This window comes from Grampus griseus, assembly GCF_964374135.1.
Source record: "Grampus griseus genome assembly, chromosome: 5".
Lineage (NCBI taxonomy): Eukaryota > Metazoa > Chordata > Mammalia > Artiodactyla > Delphinidae > Grampus > Grampus griseus.
Window position 1 is genome coordinate 25037125 of NC_138998.1, and position 23197 is coordinate 25060321.

Below are 23197 nucleotides of genomic sequence, written 5' to 3' on the forward strand. Positions count from 1 at the left end.
GCTTTCTTCCTTATATTTTGATTAACGTTGTACCAATTTAAAAGGCTTTGTGCCCACAGCTGCTAAGTTGTGATTGGAAAGGAAAGGGGCTTGCATTTTGAGACCATCTGTGGGAGTTGAATTGTCTGAGTCTGACAAGAGATCATGGCAGATGGTGAGGTCACTAAGATTGACTTTTTGAGCTTGACATAATGTGTTCATGAAGCTGGAAGAAGAAATCTGACTTAATTTTTTACCCAACAGCAGAGCATGGTGACAGGAAGAGTACAATCGTTGAGTCTAGATGAAACATAAGGCATCAGTGCACATGACTGGTTTATCTTTGAGAATCACCAATACTGCCAAAGATGGCAGTTTCTTGAAACATTCAGTGCTGCACTTATTTACTTTCTAGGCCCTTGATTTAAGTCATATACTGCAAATGAAGACAGTGTAAAAGAAAGATAAAAGCTTTAAAAATACTTAGAAATGTATATTTTTAATTAAAAGGTTATAGGCTATCACTCAAAGCCTGTACAGCATACTTTTCATTTTTAATTGAAGATGTCTGTTGCAATCCCATTTCTTTTTATAACATTTATCTTAATGTCATTTTATATCATTTAAATTACACTTGAAGGTTTATGCTTCCTGTTTCTGTCATCTACTAGGACGTCTCCAGTACCTGGATTCGTGTTTTGCCCATAGTGGGTATTCAGTAAATGCTGGATAGATAGATAAATTAATGAAGGAAGTTATTGCCGACTCTTGTTAATTTTAGATGAGTTTTTCTTAACCACAGTTAAACACTTGTTTTTTCTCCTTTAAACTTGGATTTAAATGTAATAGCATTTTACCACATTTAAATGTATTTATCACTTAAACTACATGTGAATTAAGTATTATTTATTTTGGAGGAAGAAACCTTAATTTGTCATGAGTCAGTGAACCACTTTTTTCTTTAACATTGATTACCTTTTGCTAGGCAGTGTCCTAATTATTTTCCAAGTCTTGACTCATTTAATTAAGTAGATGTACTGATACTATTTTGTAGATGAAGAGATTGAGGCACAGAGTTATTAATGTAAATGTGCTCAAAATATTCATGTACTTTGGCTCTATTTCAAACTTTTATCATTTAGGTAACATTTAGAGGTTGCAGTTTATGCTTATCTTTGGTGAGAAGATACGAAGGGAATACTAAACAAAATTGTGTTTTGTCTTATTAAGCTCAGTTAATGTGACTACAAAGTATTTTTATTGGTTGCCTCCTGTTACAGTGTGTTGAAATAGTAACACCCTGTTAATTTCTTCTTGTTTGCATGAGTAACAGTGTCACTCAACAACCTGGCCCTTAGGAAATATAATCCCATACTGAACACTGAGTATAATAAGGAAGCAGATGCATGGAAACAAGGAGCACTAGCCATTACAAGCATACTCTGGAAACGAAGAAATGGGGAGGGGGGAAAACGGCATTTACTAGCTGAATCTAGTAGCCCAGCCCAGTGATGGTCTGCTTATATTTCATTGGCTAGAATTATGTCATGGTCAACCCATCTGAGGGGGAGACAGAATGTAGTAGTTTCAGTTGGGCATATTACTACCTTCAGCTTCTCCTAAGGAAGAGGAGGAAAATGATACTGGGTAGGCAACAGGATCTGCCTTAGGTAGATACAGCAGGTTTCTAAAATTTAGCAAGTACTTTGGGTAGAAAAGAGTCTATTTTGTTGTTGTTATAACTATATTTCAATAGGTCATAAGACCATCTAAAAAATATTTAAAACTGATTTTTTTTGGCTGTTTGGAGTGTTCAGTGTTTATGTATTTATAAATTGGAGGACATTTGTTACATTGCCTTGGGTGATACAGTTGCTTTTCACTTTGACACAATGTATCTAACTTACTCCTAATGAAACAGCACAACTCAGATGGGACTTGAGTCCCAGATTGGGACTTGAACCCACAAGTTGAGACTCAAACCCAGCCAAAACCCAGACTGGGACTTGAACCCACTGTCTTTTAATTGAGATCACACATCTTGTCTCAGGATGTAATGAAGCGCAGGTTCTTTATGTCTCGTCACAGAAAGAATTTAGTGAGAGGCAAAGTGATAGGTAAGAAGTGGATTTATTTAGAGAGATACACATTCCGAAAACTGAATGTGGTCCGTCTGAAAAGGTGAGAATGGTCCTGGGGAAAACACACTCCACAGACAGAGTGTGGGCCATCTCAGAAGGCAAGAGGCCCCAAAATATGGAGTGGTTAGGTTTTATGGGCTGAGTAATTTCATAGCCTAACGAGTGGGAGGATTATTCCACCTCTCTAGGAGAAGGGATGGAGATTTCCAGGAATTGGGCCACTACTGTCCACTTCTTGGCCTTTTATGGTTGGCCTCGGAACTGTCATGGCGCCTGTGGGTGTGTCGCTTAGCATATGCTAATGTATTACAGTGGGCCTGTAATGAGGCTCAAGGTCTCCTGGAAGTCGATCTTCTGCCCTCTTGGACCTAATTGGTTCTAACCTGTTTTATGTCGTAACCTCAAGGGCTATGTCATTCTTTCAAAGGTTGTGCCCTGCCCCCTTCCCTCCTGTTTCACTAATATAACCCTGAAAAACTCTGTATACCTATTTTTCAAATGAGGACACTGAAGCTCAAAGAGGTTAAGTCACTTGTTCAAGGTCACACAGCTAATAAGTGTCAGAGCTCAGACTGAGCCTAAGTTAAAAAAAGAAAAATCATGCTCTTTTCACTCTGCTACACTGCTGCTTATTATATGTCTACTTCAAGCAGGACACTTAGAACCAGTTGTTATTTTAATTTTTTTTTCCTATTTCATTAATTCTTTTTTTTAAAAATTAATTTATTTATGGCTGTGTTGGGTCTTCATTGCTGTGCACAGGCTTTCTCTAGTTGCGGTGAGCGGGGGCTACTCTTCTTTGCGGTGCGTGGGCTTCTCATTGCGGTGGCTTCTCTTGTTGCGGAGCATGGCTCTAGGCACGTGGACTTCAGTAGTTGTGGCACGTGGGCTCAGTAGTTGTGGCTCGCGGGCTCTGGAGTGCAGGCTCAGTAGTTGGGGTGCACAGGCATAGTTGCTCCTCGGCATGTGGGATCTTCCCGGACCAGGAATCGAACCCGTGTCCCCTGCATTGGCAGGCAGATTCTTAACCACTGCACCATCAGGGAAGCCCCCTATTTCATTAATTCTTACTCTTCTGTTTCTTTTCTTCTTTCTTTGAGTTCCCACTGATCTTTTAAAAAGCTTTTAAGTTGATTACTTAATGAATGAAGAGAAGTGTAAATTTACTTCTAAGTACTATTTCAGCTGCACTTTACCTTTTTTTATTATTGTTTTCATTGTCATTCAATTCTAAACATTTTAAATTTCCTTCTCTAATTCATGGATTGTTTTAGCCATGCTATAGTTTTATTTTCTAAATATACAACTTTAGAAAAAAATGACTCCTAATTTAATTTCATTGTGGTCAGAGACCATAATCTGTATAATATTGTCTCTGAAATTTGTTGCTACTCCGTTGGTGATTTTGTATGTGGACAAATTTTGTAAGTCTGTGCTTAAAGAGATGTTTCATATCTGTTAGCTACAGAGTTTTATGTAGATATATTAAACTTGCTTAAAATATTAATCTTCAAAATGCAGTACTTACATTTTAGCCTTAAATTCCTTAGTGTGACTATGTCAGGTAGTTTGGTGAATGGGATGTCATGAACTTGTGCTTTATTATTTACGTCATATTTGTAACACTGAAGAGGACATAAGAAGTAACTGATAAATGTGAAGCAGTGCCATTGTGGGAACTTGATTTTCATATTAGGTCATGACAGACGTGAACAGATCTGCAGCTACAGTGGGAAAGCAAAAATCACAGTCGTAGTTCAGGTCTTGCTTGTGTTTTTAAATATATGTTTTCTTTATCATTGAAAAATTACATTGCTTTACTGAAAAGTAAAACCATCTCCCCACCCCCCCAACCCCCAACAGTTTGACTTGTAGATTCAAATTCTAGCAGAGAAGGCGGACATATGGAGTCTCCATTTCTTTAAGCCCCTATTATTTATGGCCTTTTTGAAGTGAAATTTTATTTTATCCTTCCCCTTGAATGTCTTATAAAAGTTTTAATTTGGAAATTTTTTTTTTTTTTTTTTTTGCGGTACGCGGGCCTCTCACTGTTGTGGCCTCTCCCGTTGCGGAGCACAGGCTCCGGACGCACAGGCTCAGCGGCCATGGCTCACGGGCCCAGCCGCTCCGCGGCATGTGGGATCTTCCCGGACCGGGGCACGAACCCGCGTCCCCTGCATCGGCAGGCGGACTCGCTACCAGTGCGCCACCACGGAAGCCCAATTTTGAAATAATTTTAAAATAAAAGTGGCAGAAATAGTGCAGAGACCTCCTGAGTACCCTTCACCCAGATTCACCAATTGTCAACATTTTGCCACATATGCTTTATCACTCCCACTTTCTCCATATATAGAGATTATATTTTTTTTTCATCATTTGAAAGTAAGTAGCTCCTATCATACCCTTTCACTACTAAATATTTTGGTATATTTTTTCTAAGAATGAGGACATTTACTTAAAAAAAAGAGCACAATCCTCTGATCAAAAGCAAGAAATGAAACAATACAGTTATCTAGCCTGTGGACCATGTTTTGATTTCTCCAATTGCCCTTGGTCTTCATAGCAATTATTTTTTGTGGTTCAGAATCCAGTCCGGGATCATGCATTAAATTTAATTTTCATATGACTTTAGTCTTTTAAAATCTGGACTGTTTCTTTAAGCCTCCTTTGTCTTTCATGATCCTAATTTTTTTTAAGAGCTCGAGCCATTATTTCATAGAATGTCTCTCAATTTGAATTTCTCAGTTGCTGCCTCATGATTAGATTTAGATTATACGTTTTGGGAAATACCTCAGAAGGGATACTGTATCCATTGCAGTGCACTTGAGGAGATGCATGATGTTGGTTTGTCTCATTGTTGGTTGTCATTTGGTAGCTTTGATCACCTTGGATGAAGTGGTATGTGCCAGGTTTCTGCACTGTAAAATTGGAATTAAGAGGTATTTTGTAGGGAAATATTTCAAGACTATGTAAATATCCTTTTGCTCACCAACTTTCATCTACTAGTTTTAGCATCTTTTGGTGATTCTTGCCCAATCCATTAATATCACAGTGTTTACAAATCGGTAGTTTTCTAACTGCTTCATTTCTTTATACATATTAGTTGGCATTGTATTGCAGAGAAGAGCTTTCCCTTCCTCCTCGTTATCTGTTTCTATCAGTATGGACTCCTGGATTATTATTTAATGGGTTTAGAATCTGTTCTAGTCTGTTGCTATCAGTATATACTTAGGTGCTTAATTGCCCCTTTAAACTGGCTTAAGTTGTCCCTTTAAGTTGTAGACCCTTTAAGCTGGCTCCTGTATACTTTTCATAGGTCTCCATCATTTTTTCGAGCCCATACTTACTTTAGGTACAACACAATGTTCTAGGTTTATCTTATACATTACCTGCCCAGTGCTGGGAGTGGCTGTTTCTCCAAGAAGCCCTGGTGTTGCTTTCAGTGGATTATCTAAAACAGCACGGTATAATATTTCAAAGCCCAGTCTTTGTCACTTCTTAGCTGAGTTGATTTGGTCAAATTATTTAACATCTCTAAATCTCAATTTTTATCTGGAAAATGACAGTTAGAATGGTACCTATCTCACAGTGTTGTTGTGAGGGTTAATTTAGATAATTTAAAGAAGAATGCATGCCACATAGTAAATATGACATAAATTGCTTATTATTATTATTACATTATTATTCCCTTTTTTCCCTTTAACAGGATGTTCTTTTAAAGAATATTGAAGACGAAGTTTTTTGTTTTCTTTTGGTTTTTTGTTTTTTAATGGCTTTACAGAATTTTAAATTGAATACAATTTGACATGACGGCAAAAAATGTAAGTATCTGTAAATTTTTAAATGTAAGTATTTAAAAAATGAGTTGTACTTTTTCGTATGCATATTTGCTTTGTCATTCTGATTAATGAAATTCAGTTTACCGGCATTAGTTGATCACTGTTTTTGTTCCTGCAAAGAATGAGGTAGTAAACTTTAACACTGTTGAATATTGTGCCAGGTTGCTCCATCTCAACAGCTGCAAAATTGCTATCTCCAGAAGGTTTCCCACTCCCCCACCCCTCCTGTTTTGTGTGCTGTGATAAATTTGTTTTGGTGCTTGCTGGAGACTTACTTGGCATTATTGAGAAAAATCACTGTTTTCTTTGGCTCACATTTTTTCTTTTGGGTTTACTCTTGGAAGTGTGTACAGTCAGATGTTATTCAGAAGAAGCTTGCTGTCCTCCATGAGATGATTTCTGAGGGAACATGAGACTTAGCTTTTTTGGAGAAGTTATTTCTGTTTTTCTTTTGCTTAAGGCTCTCACTTCTGAATCTACTTCCTTTCAAGTTACATTCTTATTATCACCCTGTATCAATGGATTTATTTCCAGTCATGGTGAAGGATTATGCCAGAAAAGAAATACTACAACATATAGGGAAATAATTTATTATAATTACTGTTCCCAGATTTTGTTGGAATATTTGATTACAGGTAACAGAAACCAGCTTGGGCTACCTTAAACAAAAAGGGAATTTATTATAAAGATACCGGATGTCTCAGGGAATTCAAGAGAAGGAATTTAGTGGGTCCTCAGAAAGATCTGGGTCCAGAAACTTGAAATCTACCAGGAATCGAAGCAGTATTTGGTTTCCATTTGTCATCTCTATTTGTTTCTGTGCATTGGCTTCATTACTCTCTCTCTCTCTGCAAAGCATCTTCCTCAGTTCTCAGTCAGCATCTTGATCTGCTTGTTACAGTACCAGCCTATTCAGAGAGAGAGAGAGAGAGAGAGAGAGAGAGAGAGAGAGGGGGGTGAGGGAAATGGGGGCAGGCAGCCTGACAAATCCTGTCTGCCTCTGTCAGCTCTAATTTCAGACTCCTTGGGAAGGACCTCTGGCACTACTCCAGCCTGATATCTGCTAGTAGTTTGGCTAGTTGTGATCAGAGGCAAGTGTTACATTGTATAAAAAGATCTTGTGAGCCAGACAGATAGTTCCAGATACTACCCATTATACATTTAAAGAAGGGCATCAAAAACAAACAAACAAACAAAAAACAGCCAAAACCCAAAAAAACACCCTGATTACTTATCTCTATTTTCCCATTATTGACCTTGCTTTTAACACACAGGAGTAGCTATAAGCAGATATAGACTTTGGTTCATTATCATCTAATTAATTTTTTAGCATAAATTATCAGGAGTAGTCTGCTTTTTAAAAATTTTTTTTCATTGGGGTACATTTGTTTTACAGTGTTGCGTTAGTTTCTACTGTACAGCGAAGTGGTGTTGAGTTCCCTGTGCTATACAGCGGGTTCTCATTATTTATCTGTTTTATACATATTAGTGTATATATTGTCAATCCCAATCTCACAGTTCCAGCTTTCCCCCCTTGGTGTCCATACGTTTGTTCTCTACATCTGTGTCTCTATTTCTGCCTTGCAAACCGGTTCATCTGTACCATTTTTCTAGATTCCACACATATGGGTTAATATATGATATTTGTTTTTCGCTTTCTGACTTACTCTGTATGACAGTCTCTAGGTCCACCCACGTCTCTACAAATGACCCAATTTCATTTCGTTCGTGTGGTATATGTACCACATCTTCTTTATCCATTAAGAGTAGTCTGTTTTAATCTATGGCTCTTGTATATATTCGTTTAAGTGCTGTCTGGGGAAAAGAAGAAGCAAATTTTTAGTCTGTGTATTGGGAATTTTCTTCCAGGATATTTCCTTGATTTTCCCTCCTCTAGAAAAAAGAGAATATAAAAGTTATCCTGAGCAACAAGATGGTTAACATTCAAGTAGCAAGTATATTTTGGCTTAAAAATGTACCTTAAATCTTCCTAGCCATATGTACAGTTTGCTATATTAAAAGTTGTTTCCCTAAAGTAACAAAGCATTTGAACCAGTGGTAACTATTCTCCCATTATTTCATTTGTATATTTGGAAGTAATCAAAGAGTATGCAAACAGTTTCTCTTTCCGCTACAGCAACCTAGGGGGAAAGGGCTACGTCATGAGCTCACCCTCTTCGGATTCCTTGGAGTTGGGGACATGGAGAGGTCAGGCCTCAGACTGGGCTGAAGCATGTGGGAAAGAATTGAAATAGGCTAAACATCTAATCAAGTTCGCTAGCCATTCTGCAGTAGATAAGAACATTTTTGTGACTTTTAATATATTTTGTCGAGATACTTACGGGAAGGCTCATACCAGTTTACAATACCATGAACAACTCGTTCTCATCTCCCCCCTCCCTATCTCTCTCCAACAAATAGATGTGTCTGACGCTGTTCCGGGCTCCTACCTTCTTGGGGTTTATAGTGTAGTGAGAGAAGATGGTAAATATATAATGTCAGGTAACGATAACAGTTGTGAAGAAAAATAAAACAGGGTAAGAGGAGAGAAAGTGACAGCGATGAGGGAGATCTCTTTCAACGAGGTGTTCAGAAGAGTCCTCTTTAAGGAAATGATGTTTAGACAGAAGAATGCTCTTCAGTCTCAGTGCAAGAAGAAGGAGCCAGCCATGTGAATATCTGGGGAAAGAGCATTCCAGGTAGAGGCCGGAGAAAGTGAGGCTGTTCAAAGAGCAGCAAAGGACCAGTTGATAAGACGGAACAGAGTAATTAAGCCGGGGAGAGTGCGAGGCTCCAGGTCATGGGGAGCCTCAAACACTGGGGTGAGCAGCGTGTGTTTTAAATGTCAGTGGGGAGCTATTGGAGGTTTTGAGGATGGTTTCATGTCCTGACTTAGCATTTGCAAAAGCTTGTCTGGCTGCTGAGTGAATAGACTGCAGAGGGGCATAGTAGAAGTGGGGAACTCATTTGGTACTTGTCCCAGTAGTTCAGACATCAGAGTATGGTGACTTGAGCTGGGGTAATGATATTAGAGATGGGGAAAAGTAGTTGAATCTAAGATGTATTTGAAGGGACAGCCACCAGGACTTATTGAGTAATTAGGATATGGGGACAGGGAAGAGGTTAAAGATTTCTCAGCATTTGGCTTGTGTAACTGGGTAAGTGCCTTTGCGGTTTAATGAGAAGAGGAACCCTTGGGGAAGTGCAGGATTTTGTGGCAAACTCAAAAATTGTTTTGAATATATTAAAGTTGAGGGACCATGAAAACATCCAGGTGGAGATATTGACCAGGCAGTTAATATAATGATTAATAATGACTCTGGAGCTCAGGGGAAAGCTTGGGGCTGCATATAAAAATTTTGGAGTCATTTCATATTAGATTGATTATTTTAAAGCAGTATGATTCCATGAGATTATATAGTTCATGCGTGGCTAGAGAATACATAAGGACCAAGGTCTGAATGCAGGGAATATCCAACAACTGGGGAGGAGGAGAGGCAGCAAAGGACACTGAAGGAATGGACAGAAAGGAAGGAAAGAACGTTACCCTGATGATGTGGAAGCCAAGTGAAGACGGTGTTTCAGGAAGTGGGGGTGGAGTGATAATTGTGTCACATGCCGCTGAAAAGTGACTCTTAGATATAGAAGAGATTGCGCAGGTTTTATGGAAGAATTATTATTATTATTGTTATTTTTGCGGTATGCGGGCCTCTCACTGTTGTGGCCTCTCCCGTTGCGGAGCACAGGCTCTGGACGTGCTGGGCTCACGGGCCCAGCCGCTCCGCGGCACGTAGGATCCTCCCGGACCGTGGCACGAACCCGTGTCCCCTGCATCGGCAGGCGGACTCTCAACCACTGCGCCACCAGGGAAGCCCTGTGGAAGCATTATTAAACATATGTTCAAATATTTGCATCTTCAGTTCCTGTTTCTCATTTTGCATTTCTCTTATGAGAACAGTTTTTTGTGAAACGTTAGTTTTGCCTCAGCCATGCCATCCTAGGTCTCTTATGGTTGCAGGTGTTAGAAACCCTATTCAGAATCCCTTAAGGCAAAACGTGGAATGTGTTGATTGGCATAACTGAAAAGTCTGGAGTGCTCTGGCTTCAAATACAACCGGGTTCAGGGAAATGATAGGCATCAGGGCTCTGCCTCCCTTTTTCCAACTCTTGGCTCTATATTGTGGCATAATAGCCTACGTTGGCCTTATAATGCTTCTCTCAGAAGAAGAGAGGGAACTTTTCTTTTTTAGTATTTATATTTCAAATTCCATGGAGGAGCTTTGGTTAACTCTGCTTGGCCCACACGCTTAGACAAGTAGAGAAGGAAGTAGGGTACCATAAGTGGTTTGCTGCTTCACTGTGGGTCATGGGTCCACTCCTATTGTCATAGCACATTTGAGGCTCCAAGATGAACAGCCCTACCAGAACTGCAGGGAGTGTGGGGTGTTTCATCTTGCAAAAGGAAGTTCTGCAGAGCTGATTCATTGTATCTGGGACAAAATTGTTATCAGGTAGTATCTAGTATCCAGTGATACTCTTCTAGTATCTCCAAAAATGGAGATGTGTTCTCACTTAAGTTCACTTAGTATACAATAAAGAATTTGAAAGATGCTTTGAGGTGTAATTTTTTGCCTTGTCAAAGAATCTTTTAACAATATGTAAGCCATAATACTCATTACAGAAAAATTAGAAAGTACAGATAAAGAAAAGAAACTAGCCTAGAGGTTATCAGCAAAATTCTGCCTAAGAACACATCTGGTATATACACAAATAAATATATATATATATATATATATACACCAAAATCTATGTATACTATATTTTTTTAATAAAAATGAGGCCAGACTGTTTTGTAACCTACTATTTAGCTTAGTCTCTATGATGAAAACCTTTTATTGTCTTGATAACTCTGTAACATCATGTTAAATTGCTCTTTTATGTTATCTATTCTATGGACATTACACTAGTTTCCTAATATTGGCCGTTATTTCCATTTTTTCTCTTTTTTTTAACTTTTTGTTTATTTTTGTTTACTCATTGGATTATTTCCATGAAACAAAAGTCTTATGAAATTACTGGCCCAAAGAGTATGTACTTTTTGGACTCTTGATTCATATTGCTAAATTGCATTTCAGAAAGGTTGCACCAATTTACATATTCACCGGTGGTGTATGAGAGTGCCATTTCCCTTTATTTTCTTTCTAATCTTGGTCAATCTAATCAGCAAAAAAATGGTATGTAATTTACTACATTTCTCTAATTGTTAGTTAGGTCAAATTGGTATTCTCTGTGTTTATTGGTCATTTGTGTCTCTCTTATGAATTGTCTAGGTCAGTGTTGAAGTAGTAAGGCCATTGCCCTTTGAATTAACTACCCAAACTTGAATATTGCTTTGCCATTAACAAACATGTTCACATAATTATTTAATTTGGTCTAAAGAGCTGTCTGAGTTGTACACATGTGTATTGTCATTCTCATTTTGCAGTGACTGTTCTAAGAATACCTTGCTTGTGAATGAATGGTAGAGCTGAACTTTGACCACAGACAATCTTGCTTTGAATCTTTCAGTTATATCAGTCTGAAATGTTAAAAGATCAGTGAAATTATAATGCTGTTATTGGGGAATATCGTTTGACTCTTAACATTTGGGCTTTGGATATTTTTTATTCAATAGACATTTAGTGACTGCTTACAGTATGCAACACAGTGTTTGAATATCCTGATAGAAAACTTTTCTCAGGATCTTATTAGATGAAAAATTTTATATAAAATCAGTTTACTTTTTTCTCTTGATCTGAGAAACATTATATAGAAAGATCCTTTTTAAATGGACAGAATAAAGAAAGAATAGCTAATATTTTTAAATGCCTTTCCTACCCAACTTTTTCTACTTGCATATCTACTTTTTCTTTGAATCTTTAAACTATACAGTGTTTATGAAAGCAGAAATTAATACATTTTTGAAGTTTTAATTAAATAAATTTTAGTAGTATTTATTTAAGCTCTGAATACAAACACCTCCCCTCCATCCATTAGACCAAAAGTACACACACTATTGATTTACAATTGACTTTTATCTTTTTGGGGTATAACCTGTTGTTCACTAAGGTGCAGGTGTACAGCTGCTTAAAACATTTCCTAATTCGTTTGCTACTTCACTTAGAAGCAGCAAAAGTTAAACAGTAAGAGCAGGTGTTTAAATGTAACAGTAATCCAGTAACTGAACTCTCGTCTGTGAATATGTGGTTTTGGTTGAGGTTTTTGCCGTTATCTTTGTATAATAACAAAAAGGTATAAACGGATACTTTTGAAGTTATTGTAATGTATTAAATAATCACATTGTATGAAGCATGGAATATATTAAAGGCTGTCTTTGCCTTCTTTGCTTTCTGTGTACAGTAGAGCACCAACAAACATTTCGCCTTTCTCTTTTTTTGTAGTAGAAGAGCTTAAAAAGGAGAGGCATGTTAGTGATCACAGTAAACTCTTGGCATTTACAAATTGAACGCTTAACGTTAGTATTTGTGAGCAGCTCTGGAAATCCATGCAGTGGTATTTTGTTGGAAATTGTGTTGCAAAAGGTTTACTTCTCATAGAATACTTACGAGAAGCTAGACAGGATTAAGGATCTGCACCATTATCTACATAGAATTAAGAGGCTATGTTTTAGATGCCTCTGTCTTCAGCCGCTTCCATAAAAATTTAATATGAGATGCCAGACATAGGTTTGCATCAGAATTACTTTTCTATGATGTGAGCGATATGTAGAAATATTTCTGGTAGCATCTCTTGAAAAAAAGAAATAGCTGTTAGTAGAACATCTGAATTCCTAAATAATGAAATAATTAGCTCTTATATTATGAAATTATATAGTATCAAATGAGTGGTTTTGAAGAATATACAGTGTTAAAGCAGTGGATAGTTTAAAAACATAAAGCAAGTACACAGATACAAACTTGCAGAACTACGTGTGCCTTAAAATCCTTTCGGTGTGTTAGTACTTTGAGGGGATGTTTGGGGTACCAAATTAGCGTGGATGTTTCAAGGTTACAAATCTACAAGGATTAAAACAATAATACAGTAGTAACAGTAGAACCATTTATTGGATACTTGCTTTGTGACAAGTTTTTAAAAATAGAGGGTTTTTTCCTGCTGGCTCTATCTATAATGAAATTTTAAAACTCCGCTTGCTGATACTACCATATTCAGCTTATGATTCCAAGTAGTCCAGTAGACATCACATTAAAAGAAATATATTGTCTAAAGGAGAATTTATGAACACACTTGCTTTAGGTAGTCCCTCAAGTATCTTACAAACAGTAATGAACATTAAAATGGATGGAGCACTTTGTGCCAAGCCCTGTGCTTTACATGAATTCTTTTTCTTAATCTTTCTAACAACCTGAATTGGTAAGCACCTTTAGCGGCCTCTAATTTATGGACGAGGAGACCGAGATATAGAGAGCTTGTGTGACTTGACCACGGCCATACACATAGTGGGCTTGATGAACTGCAGGATGAACCCAAGGCCAGTGGACCTCATGTCTGCGTTATGGTATTAATGGTCTTTATTTGGTCCATTACAGGTCATAATGTTTAAAAGCATTATATACAGTGATTGTGAACAGTAAAAATTAAGGGCAGCAATGAGGGTGGAATTTTGGTATATCTTTTGCAAACTTCATGGTTGCCAGATTACTTGCTTTCAAAAAAAAACCATCAGTGAAATCTGTAGATCTCACATCTGCTCATAAGTAACATTATTTCATTAATTTTTATCTTGATCTGGACAGTGCATTATTTTTCCCATTTCAAGCAAAATGACAATGTTTTAATCCAGCTCCTATAGTTGATATCATTAACTCATCTTTATGTGACAATGTATAATATTTGATATGGACCTCTGGTGGAAGGTTATTAATAATAGCTTATTAAGTGATCACATATTATTTAAGATCCTATGTATAATTTTTTAAACTGTTTTATTCAGGTTGGTTTGACTTCTACAAATGCAGAATTAAGAGGATTTATAGATCAGAATCTCAGTCCAACAAAAGGTAAGGACAGTTGAATAAAAATTTTCTGCATTGAGCTAGTTTTATTGCATTTGCTATATAAAATAAACAGTTAAATGAAGAATTACTTTATGTATAATAATTATATAATATTACTGTGTTATATTCCAAAGAACTGTCATATTCCAAAGAACTTTTATCATATAAAAGTCAGTTACCTCTGAGAGGTGGAGAGAGGGGGAGGGAGAGAGAGAGAGAGAGAGAGAGAGAGAGAGGGAGAGAGTTTTGAGAGACCCTATTTGCTAGTGGTTTAACTTTTAAGGAATACAGTAGAATGAATGAATATATATGTAATTCCTTTGTGTAAAGTAGATGGTTTACTGGGGGAATGCTTATATCAGAAATCTGATCCATCCATACAAGAATTTGTGCAGGACACTTGTCAGTATCTTTCACCATATATCTTTCAACAGTATCTTTTAGTATGTAGAAATAACATCTGAAATCTTTATGGTTGAAATGATATGGTGTTTGGGATTGGCTTCAGAATAATCCAGTGAGGGAAGAAGAGTAAAGTGAGTGGAATTATAGATAAAACAGAATTCTCTGTGAGTTGGTTAATGGTTTAAGCTGGGTGATAGTTATACGGGGTTTCATTATTCTTGTCTCTCTTCCTTTGTATATGTTTAAATTTTTCCATTATACATATATAAAGGTAAAAACAAAAGTGTCTACTGTTACAATACAGATAGCTATGAGAGAAACATCAGCTTCCTCAAAGGCTTTATGTCTAAGGTGGGCTATGTATGTCTAAGGTGGAGAGAAGGCTAGAGAAATCTGTATTTCAGTATAAAAATTGCTAGTTTAAGAGTAGAAATGGTCTGTAGAAGTATTCTAAGAATTAAAATGTATTATGAAGCAATGAAAGAGATACTTGAAGCCTTGACGCTTGTCATTTTTTCCCCAGTTTTTTAAAATTGTGGTAAAACACACATAACATAAAATTTACCACTTCAACCATTTTTAAGTGTACAGTTTGGTGGCATTTAAGTACATTCATATTGTGCAACCATCAACACCATTCATATCCGTAACTCTTCATCTTGCAAAACTAAAATTCTACACCCATTAAACAATTTCCTATTTTCTCCTCCTCCTTTAAACCTCTGGCAAGAACCATTCTACTTTCTGTATCTATGATTTTCACTACTCTACGTACCTCATGTAAGTAGAATTATACAGTATTTGTCTTTTTGTGACTGGCTTATTTTGCTTAGTGTCCTCAAGTTTCACCCATGGGGTAGCATATGGCCGAATTCCCTTCCTTTTTAAGGCTGGATACCATTCCATTTTAAGTATGTACCACATTTTGCTTATCCATTCATCCATCAGTGGACACATGGGTTGCTTCCATATTTTAGCTATTGTGAGTGATGCCGCTGTGAACTGGGAGTACAGATATCTTTTTGAGACCCTGATTTAGTTCTTTCGGATATAGTCCAAAAGTGGAATTGCTGGGTCATATGTCATATGGGTCAAATAACAGAATTATTTTTAATCTTTTGAGGAATTGCCATTTCGATTTTTACAGCAGCTGTACCATTTTACATTCCCATCAGCAGTGCACAAGGGTTCCAGTTTCATCACATTCTTGCCAACACTTAACTTATTATAGCTATCGTTATAGGTGTGAAGTGATATCTTATTGTGGTTTTGATTTGCATTTCCCTAATGACTAGTAATATTGAACGTATTTTCATGTGCTTATTTGCTATTCATATATCTTCTTTAAAGAAATGTCTACTCAAGTCTTTTGCCCGTTTTTGAATTGGATTTTTTGTTCTTTGTTGTTGAGTTCTAGAAGTTTTTATGTTCTGGATATTAATTCCTTATGAGATAAATGATTTGCAAAAATTTTCTCCCATTCATCAGGTTGTCTTTTTGCTTCCTTGATAGTATCCTTTGATGTGCAAAACTTCTTTGTTTTGATGAAGTCCAGTTAATCTATTTTTTCTACTATTGCCTGTGATTTTGGTGTCATTTCCATTTAGTGGTTGCCAAATCCAGTGTCACGAAAATTTTCCCCAATGTTTTCTTCCATGAATTTTAAAGTTTTAGCTCTTTGGTTTAGGTCTTTGATCCATTTTGAGTTAATTTTTGTATATGATACAAAGTCAGGGTCAAACTGACATAAGGATATCCAATTTTCCCAGTACCATTTGTCAAAAAGACTGTCCTTTGACCATCGAATGGTCTTAGCACCCCTGTCAAAAATCAGTTGGCCATATATGTGAGGATTTACTTCTGGACTTTTTATTCTATTGCATTGGTCTATATGTCTGTCCATATATCAATACCATAATGTTTTAATTACTGTAGTTTTGTAGTATGTTTCAAAGTCAAAAAGTGTGAGTCCTCCTACTTTATTCTTCTTTGAGATTGTTTTGGCTATTTAGGATCTCTTGCAATTCCGCATGAATTTGAAGATTACATTTCCCATTTCTGTGGAAAAGGCTGTTAGATTTTTTAAAAAAATTTATTTATTTATTCATTAACTTTTGGCTGCATTGGGTCTTCGCTGCTGCACGCGGGCTTTCTCTAGTTGCAGTGAGTGGGGGCTACTCTTTGTTGCGGGGCACAGGCTTCTCATTGTGGTGGCTTCTCTTGTTGCAGAGCACAGGCTCTAGGCGTGTGGGCTGCAGTAGTTGTGGCACACGGGCTTCAGTAGTTGTGCCTCGCGAGCTCTAGAGCGCAGGCTCAGTAGTTGTGGCACACGGGCTTAGTTGCTCAGCGGCATGTGGGATCTTCCCGGACCAGGGCTCAAACCCGTGTCCCCTGCATTGGCAGGCGGATTCTTAACCACTGCGCCACCAGGGAAGCCCAGGCTGTTAGATTTTTGATAGAGATTGCATTGAATCTCTAACTCACTTTGGTTTTATTGACATCTTAACAATGCTATGTCTTCTTATTTATGAACATATTCAATTTGTCTAAGCCTTCTTTAATTTTACCATTTCTTTTTTTTTTTTTTTAACATCTTTATTGGGGTATAATTGCTTTACAATGGTGTGTTAGTTTCTGCTTTATAACAAAGTGAATCAGTCATACATAAACTACCATTTCTTTTTGAAGTCATGAAAAGGTTCTGGAAATAGTGGTTGTAGCTATATAACCTTGTGTATATACTGGAAATCAGTGAATTTTTGGGTATGTGAATTATACCTTGATTTAAACAAAAAACATTTTCTTCAACTTAATCTGTCCTTCCAGCCCTCATTTGTTTTCCCCATCATTATCAGACTTCTTGAAAGAAGCTATACACTTACAGTCCCATTCTCAGCTTTCATTCACTTCTCTGCCCAATGTAATCTGGCTTTTGACTCCATTAATCCATTGAAACTGCCCTTGATTTTGTCTTTTTTTGTTTTCAGTTTATCAGCTTTTGGCACAGTTAATGTGCCCCCCACCCTTTAAAAATAACCTTTTAATTTTAGAACAGTTTTAGGTTTATAGAGAAATCACAGAAATAGTACAGAGAGGTCTCATAAACCCCTCACTCAGTTTCCCTACTGTTGACATCCTACATTATTCTAGTACAGATTTTATAATGAATGAGCCAGTATTGATACATTATAATGAATACAAGTTCATACTTTATTCAGACTTCCTTAGTCTGTAGCTAATGTCCTTTTTCTGTTCCAGGAGAGCATTCAGGATACCATGTTACATTTCATGATCATGCATCCTTTGCTTCTTTTGGCTGTGACAGTATCTCAGACTTCCCATGTTTTTAATAACTTGACAGTTTTGAGGTGTACTGGTTAGGTATTTTGTAGAATGTCCCTGAATTGGGATTTTTCTAATTGTTTTTCTCATACTTAGATTGGGGTTATAGGTTTTTGAGAGAAAGACCACAGAGATAAAGGGCCATTTTCATCACAACATATTAAGGGTATCAACATGACTTATCATTATTGGTGTGAGCCTTGGTCACTTGGCTGATGTAGTGTTTGTCATGTTTCTCTACTGTAAAGGCACTCTCTGTAAAGGCACTCTCTACCCCTTCCCCCTTTCCATACCATAGTCTTTGGAAGGAATTCATTATGTGGAGCCCACACTTGAGGAGTGGAGAGTTTGCTCCACTTCTTTGAGTTGTGAATATCTACGTGATTTGTTTGGAATTCTTCCACCCTAGATTTGTCTCTTCTCCCCCATTTATTTATTTAGTTAGTTAATTCTTTCTTTATACCAGTATGGACTCATGGATATTTGATGTACAGTCTGGGTCATAGTCTAATACTACTTCAGTTTTTTTGCTCAAATTGTTAGGACTGTGGCCTTTGGGAGCGTGCAGTTGCTTTTCTGTGTCCCTTTGACATATTTCCAGCCCATTCCTCAGATCAGCCATTTTCCGAAAGAGTCCTGATTCCTTTTTATAGAGAATGTTGTTAGAAATCAAGGTCTTGGTGCTAAGCGAGCTCATCGTTACTAGGGTGGTGTCTTTCTTTTTGAATCACTGTTTTTCTTTGTGTCTGTGATACCACACTTTTTCAGTCTTACAGGAAGCAGTACAGTGTAGTGGTTAAGAACAAGGGCTCTGGAGGATGAGGGTGTAATCTTGGTTGCACTTCTTATACTCCACCAAATGTGTAAATCTGAGCAAGGTGATCTCTAAGCCAAAATGTCACATCTGTAACGATGCAGATAATAATGGTAAATTGCTCATAGTGTATGTAAGGATTAAATGAGGTAGTGCACGTAAATCACTTAGTACAACCCTAGCACATAGTAAGCATTCATTAAGTGCTTACTCCTTTTCCTCTTGTTAATATTTTCATCTTCCTTTTTGGCCATTCCCTTCAGTCTACTCTCCTAGCTCTTCTTTTGTTTGTCTTCTAAATGTTAGTGTTCCATGGTTTTTTGTTGTTGTTGTTTTTTGTGGTACGCGGGCCTCTCACTGCTGTGGCCTCTCCCGTTGCGGAGCACAGGCTCCAGACGCGCAGGCTCAGCGGCCATGGCTCACGGGCCTAGCCGCTCCGCGGCATGTGGGATCCTCCCGGACCGGGGCACAAACCCGTGTCCCCTGCATCGGCAGGCGGACTCTCAACCACTGCGCCACCAGCCCTCCATGGGGTTTTTGTCTTAGTTTTTTTTCCTCATCTTGTACATTTTCCCTAGGCAATTTCATCTATTCTCACTGCTTTTACTTTGTGTATGATTGATTCTCAAATCTGTACCTCCGGCCCAAACCTTTGTATTGAGTTTTTGTATATTTAACTGCTTATGGGACACCTTCATTTGAGTAACTTATATGCATCTCAGACTCAGTCTGTCCATAATTAAAGTGATTATTTCACCCTCTCAAAACCTACTTTCCCTTTTCTTTATCTTACTGGATAGTACAGTAGTACCTTTCACCCTTTGCCCAAACCAGAAACTGAAGCATCATCTTTGACTCCTTTTTTGACCTCTCTGCTCCCAGTCAAATCACTTACAAGACTTGTTGATTCCAGCTACATATCTCAGTTCTCCCCACCCGCTTTCTCTATTCCACTGCTATTATCTTAGTTCAGACTACGATAAACTATTTCCTGGATTACTGTAGCTATTTTACTTGCTTTGAGATTTTATGTCTTTCTATTTCATTCACTGTACTATAGCTACATACTTTTTCTCAAACACAAATCTGAACAAGTCTTCCCCAGTTAAAAAAACATTTTTTGTTCCTTATTGCCCTCAAGATAAAGTCCAAACTCCAGTTTAAAAGATCCTTCATGATATGGTTCTTGCTTTCATCTTTAGCCTTATCTCAGACATTTATGCTTCTGCTACACTGAACTACATTCTCTCTTGTCTGTCTGTCCCTCTTCTCCCTCCCCTCCCCTCCCCTCCCTTTTCTCTCTCTCTCTCTCTCTCTCTCTCTGTCTGTCTTTCTGTATTCTCTTCTCTGTACCTGTAATGCCATACCTCTCTGACAGCATCCTCACTTCATTCCTGATAGATATACATTTCACCTGGCTAATTTCTGTTCATTCCTAGCATCTAAGTTTAGGTCTTACACCCACTTGGCCCATAAGCCTCTAATACTCTCTACTTATCCTGATTGCAGTATTTATCACACTGGACTTTAATTTTACTGATTTACTTATTGGTCCCCACCTGACTCCATGAAGTCAGAGACTTTTTTATCTTATTCATCACTGTTTCTATAGAATAGATACTTCAAAGTAACTATTCCATAGTAGCTGTCCCAAACTGGAAATTTGTTGAAAGAATGCGTGTCTTTCCTTCTACCTATAATTCCCTTGGCCACTGGGCAAATTCCTGTTTATGCTTTAAAATCTAGCTGAGCACAAATTCCTCTGTACCTCCTTGTTACTGAGCCTCCTTTGTGTTAACCTTTGGACCCTGTAGATACTTTGTGATTGTCCTTATCACATTATATTGTGTTTCTTTATAAGATTGTCCTTTCTTTTTTTACTAGACTCTGAGCTCTTTAAGGACAGCGTCTTTTTTTTATATATATATAAATTTATTTATATTTTATTTACTTTATTTTTGGCTGCATTGGGTCTTCAGTTGCCGCGTGCAGGCTTTCTCCAGTTGTGGCGAGTGGGGGCTTCTCTTCGTTGTGGTGAGCACGGGCTCTTGTTGCTGAGCACGGGCTCTAGGAGCACATGCTTCAGTACTTGCAGCACGTGGGCTCAGTAGTTGTGGCTTGCGGGCTTAGTTGCTCCGCGGCATGTGGGATCTTCTTGGACCAGGGCTCGAACCTGTGTCCCCTGCACTGGCAGACGGATTCTTAACCATTGCACCACCAGGGAAGCCCAGGGTCTTTTTTCATATTTTTGTCTTTAGAGTCTAGCTTGGCATCTAGCGCAGTTATATATATTCAGTAAATTTTTAAAAGTTTATTTTTTATTGAAATATAGTTAATTTACAACATTGTGTTAGTTTCTGGTGTACATCAAAGTGATTCAGTTATACATATAAATATATTCTTTTTCATATTATTTTCCATTATAGGTTATTACAAGTTATTGAATATAGTTCCCTGTGCTATACAGTAGGACCTTGTTGTTTATCTATTTTATATATAGTAGTTTGTATCTGCTAACCCCAAACTCCTAATTTATCCCTCCCCTCCCTTCCCTTTTGCATACTAAGTACATATTGAACTGCAAGAGCTTGTTTTGCCATAGCATTTCCAGACTTTTAATGCAAATATTTACTTATCTAACCTTTGAGAAATGTATAAAGAAGGAACTTGCCTTGAATGCCTTTTGAAACAAAGTGTTAAGGTATTCAGTGAGGAAGGTTTCTGAGCTTTTTGTCTTAGGGCATCTATCTAAGAGTTGGAGGTCTAAAAGTTACATAATTAATTAAAATAAGAACAAGCCTGAAGATGATTTTATTCTGCCATAACCAGGCGAGTAGCAGAGGATTCGAAAGCAGTTGAGTATTCATATATCCTTGTCATAAATCATGTAATTGTGTATTATTTTTTATTTTATTTTACTTTATTATAAATTTATTTCCGGCTGTGTTGGGTCTTCGTTGCTGTGCATGGGCTTTCTTTAGTTGAGGCGAGCGGGGTCTACTCTTCATGGCAGTGTGTGGGCCTCTCATCGTGGTGACTTCTCTTATTGCAGAACATGGGCTCTAGATGTGTGGGCTTCAGTAGTTGTGGCTCTCGGGTTCAGTAGTTGTGGCTTGTGGGCTCAGTAGTTGTGGCTCACGGGCTCTAGAGCGCAGGCTCAGTAGTTGTGGCACATGGGCTTAGTTGCTCCACGGCATGTGGGATCTTCCCAGACCAGGAATCGAAACCATGTCCCCTGCATTGGCAAACAGATTCTTAACCACTGCACCACCAGGGAAGCCCTGTATTTTTTTTTTAAATGAAAGAAAAAGATAGTGTAACTCAGGGCTTCATTATCTCTAGTGTTGAAAGCCCAGCGGAACCTTTGTTGAAGTCAGGGATTCCTTCATTATCTGAGAGGTACATGCTGTTTCTTGGGCTATATCTTTGGGTGGTTCTGGCATGTGAAAGAGGCCATATTTGCCTGTAAGCTGTATGCGTTTCTCAGGCAGCTGCTGTGGGCTGAATTGCTTGTGTCTCTGCAGGTAGATGAGCCCTGCCGTGTATCCTCCTCTTGCTCCTTTATGTCCTCAGCAGAGCTAGCAGTGCCACCTTGCCAGCTCCTTCATTGCTTGCACATCAGATTGAAAATATGTGTATCTTTTACTCACTGCCAGTTCTGCACTGTCCAAGAGATTGCAGTAGCCTACAGCTATGGAAATGACAACCTACTAAAAGGAATGCAGCAACTCAAAAGAGGGAATATCCCTGGATAATCAGATTCCTCCTATGGAGGCAGAACTAATGGAAAGGTAAGAGAGAGCATGACAGGAAGAAAGAAGAATGGAACTCTCAAGAGGATACAGTTGGAACACCAAGAAAGTTGTTTTGGAACTAAAAATATATTCACAAGTCTTGAATCTAAGGAAGATTAAAAACAAAAAAATGGCCAAAGATGTACCATGAGCAAAACAATATTGATACTAAATAAATATACTAACAGCCTCAAGCTATTAAAGGGACAAAGAGAAATATTGTATTGTGATGAAAGGAACAATCTACCCAACAATCCAATTTTTAGGAAATGGGCAAAACTTATGAATAAACAGTTCACCGAAAAATATTAATGGTTCTTAACACAGATAAAAAGGCACTCTACCTCATTCACAAACCATACGTAATTTAAAATTACACTTGAGTACCATTTTTCACTCTATAAGGCTGGCGAGTATTAAGAAGTTTGGTAAAACACTGTTGTCAAGGGTGTAGGATAATGTGCTCTCTTATACTGCTGGTGGGAGCATAACCTTTATGGGAAGCAATTTCACAGTATTTATTAATTTAACATTCACATTTCCTTTGACCAAGTGGTTCCAGTTTTAGGAATGTATTCTACTGATATGTTTATAAATTTGGGAAATAACATTTAATCTTTGTAGTATTGTATGTAATAGCAAAACATTGGCAACAGTGTAAATCCATCAGTAAGATCTGGCTAAATAGATTATGTTCAATACATGTAATGGGGTTCTGTGCAGATGTAAAATTGGGAGTGAGAAAGCTATGTACAAGTATGGAATGATCTACAAAGACACATTATTAACAAAAGCAAAGTGCAGAACAATGTGCCGAATAACCATTTGT

At 37.7% G+C, this 23197-nt stretch overlaps 1 protein-coding gene across 5 annotated transcripts in view; it reads left to right on the forward strand.

The window, feature by feature from the left end:
- The window catches only part of TFDP2 (transcription factor Dp-2), a 171462-nt gene that overhangs the window by 33230 nt on the left and 115035 nt on the right, over window positions 1-23197 (forward strand). For 3 of the 5 annotated variants that reach the window (XM_082654247.1, XM_082654248.1, XM_082654249.1), the window contains exons 2-3: window positions 5827-5941; window positions 13950-14016. In XM_082654247.1, the coding sequence (XP_082510373.1) occupies window positions 5927-5941; window positions 13950-14016 (82 nt within the window). In that variant the 5' untranslated portion in view covers window positions 5827-5926. Of the gene's footprint in view, window positions 1-5826; window positions 5942-13949; window positions 14017-22237; window positions 22366-23197 lie in introns of those variants that run through there. The other 2 variants (XM_082654252.1, XM_082654251.1) reach the window with 2 other exon arrangements.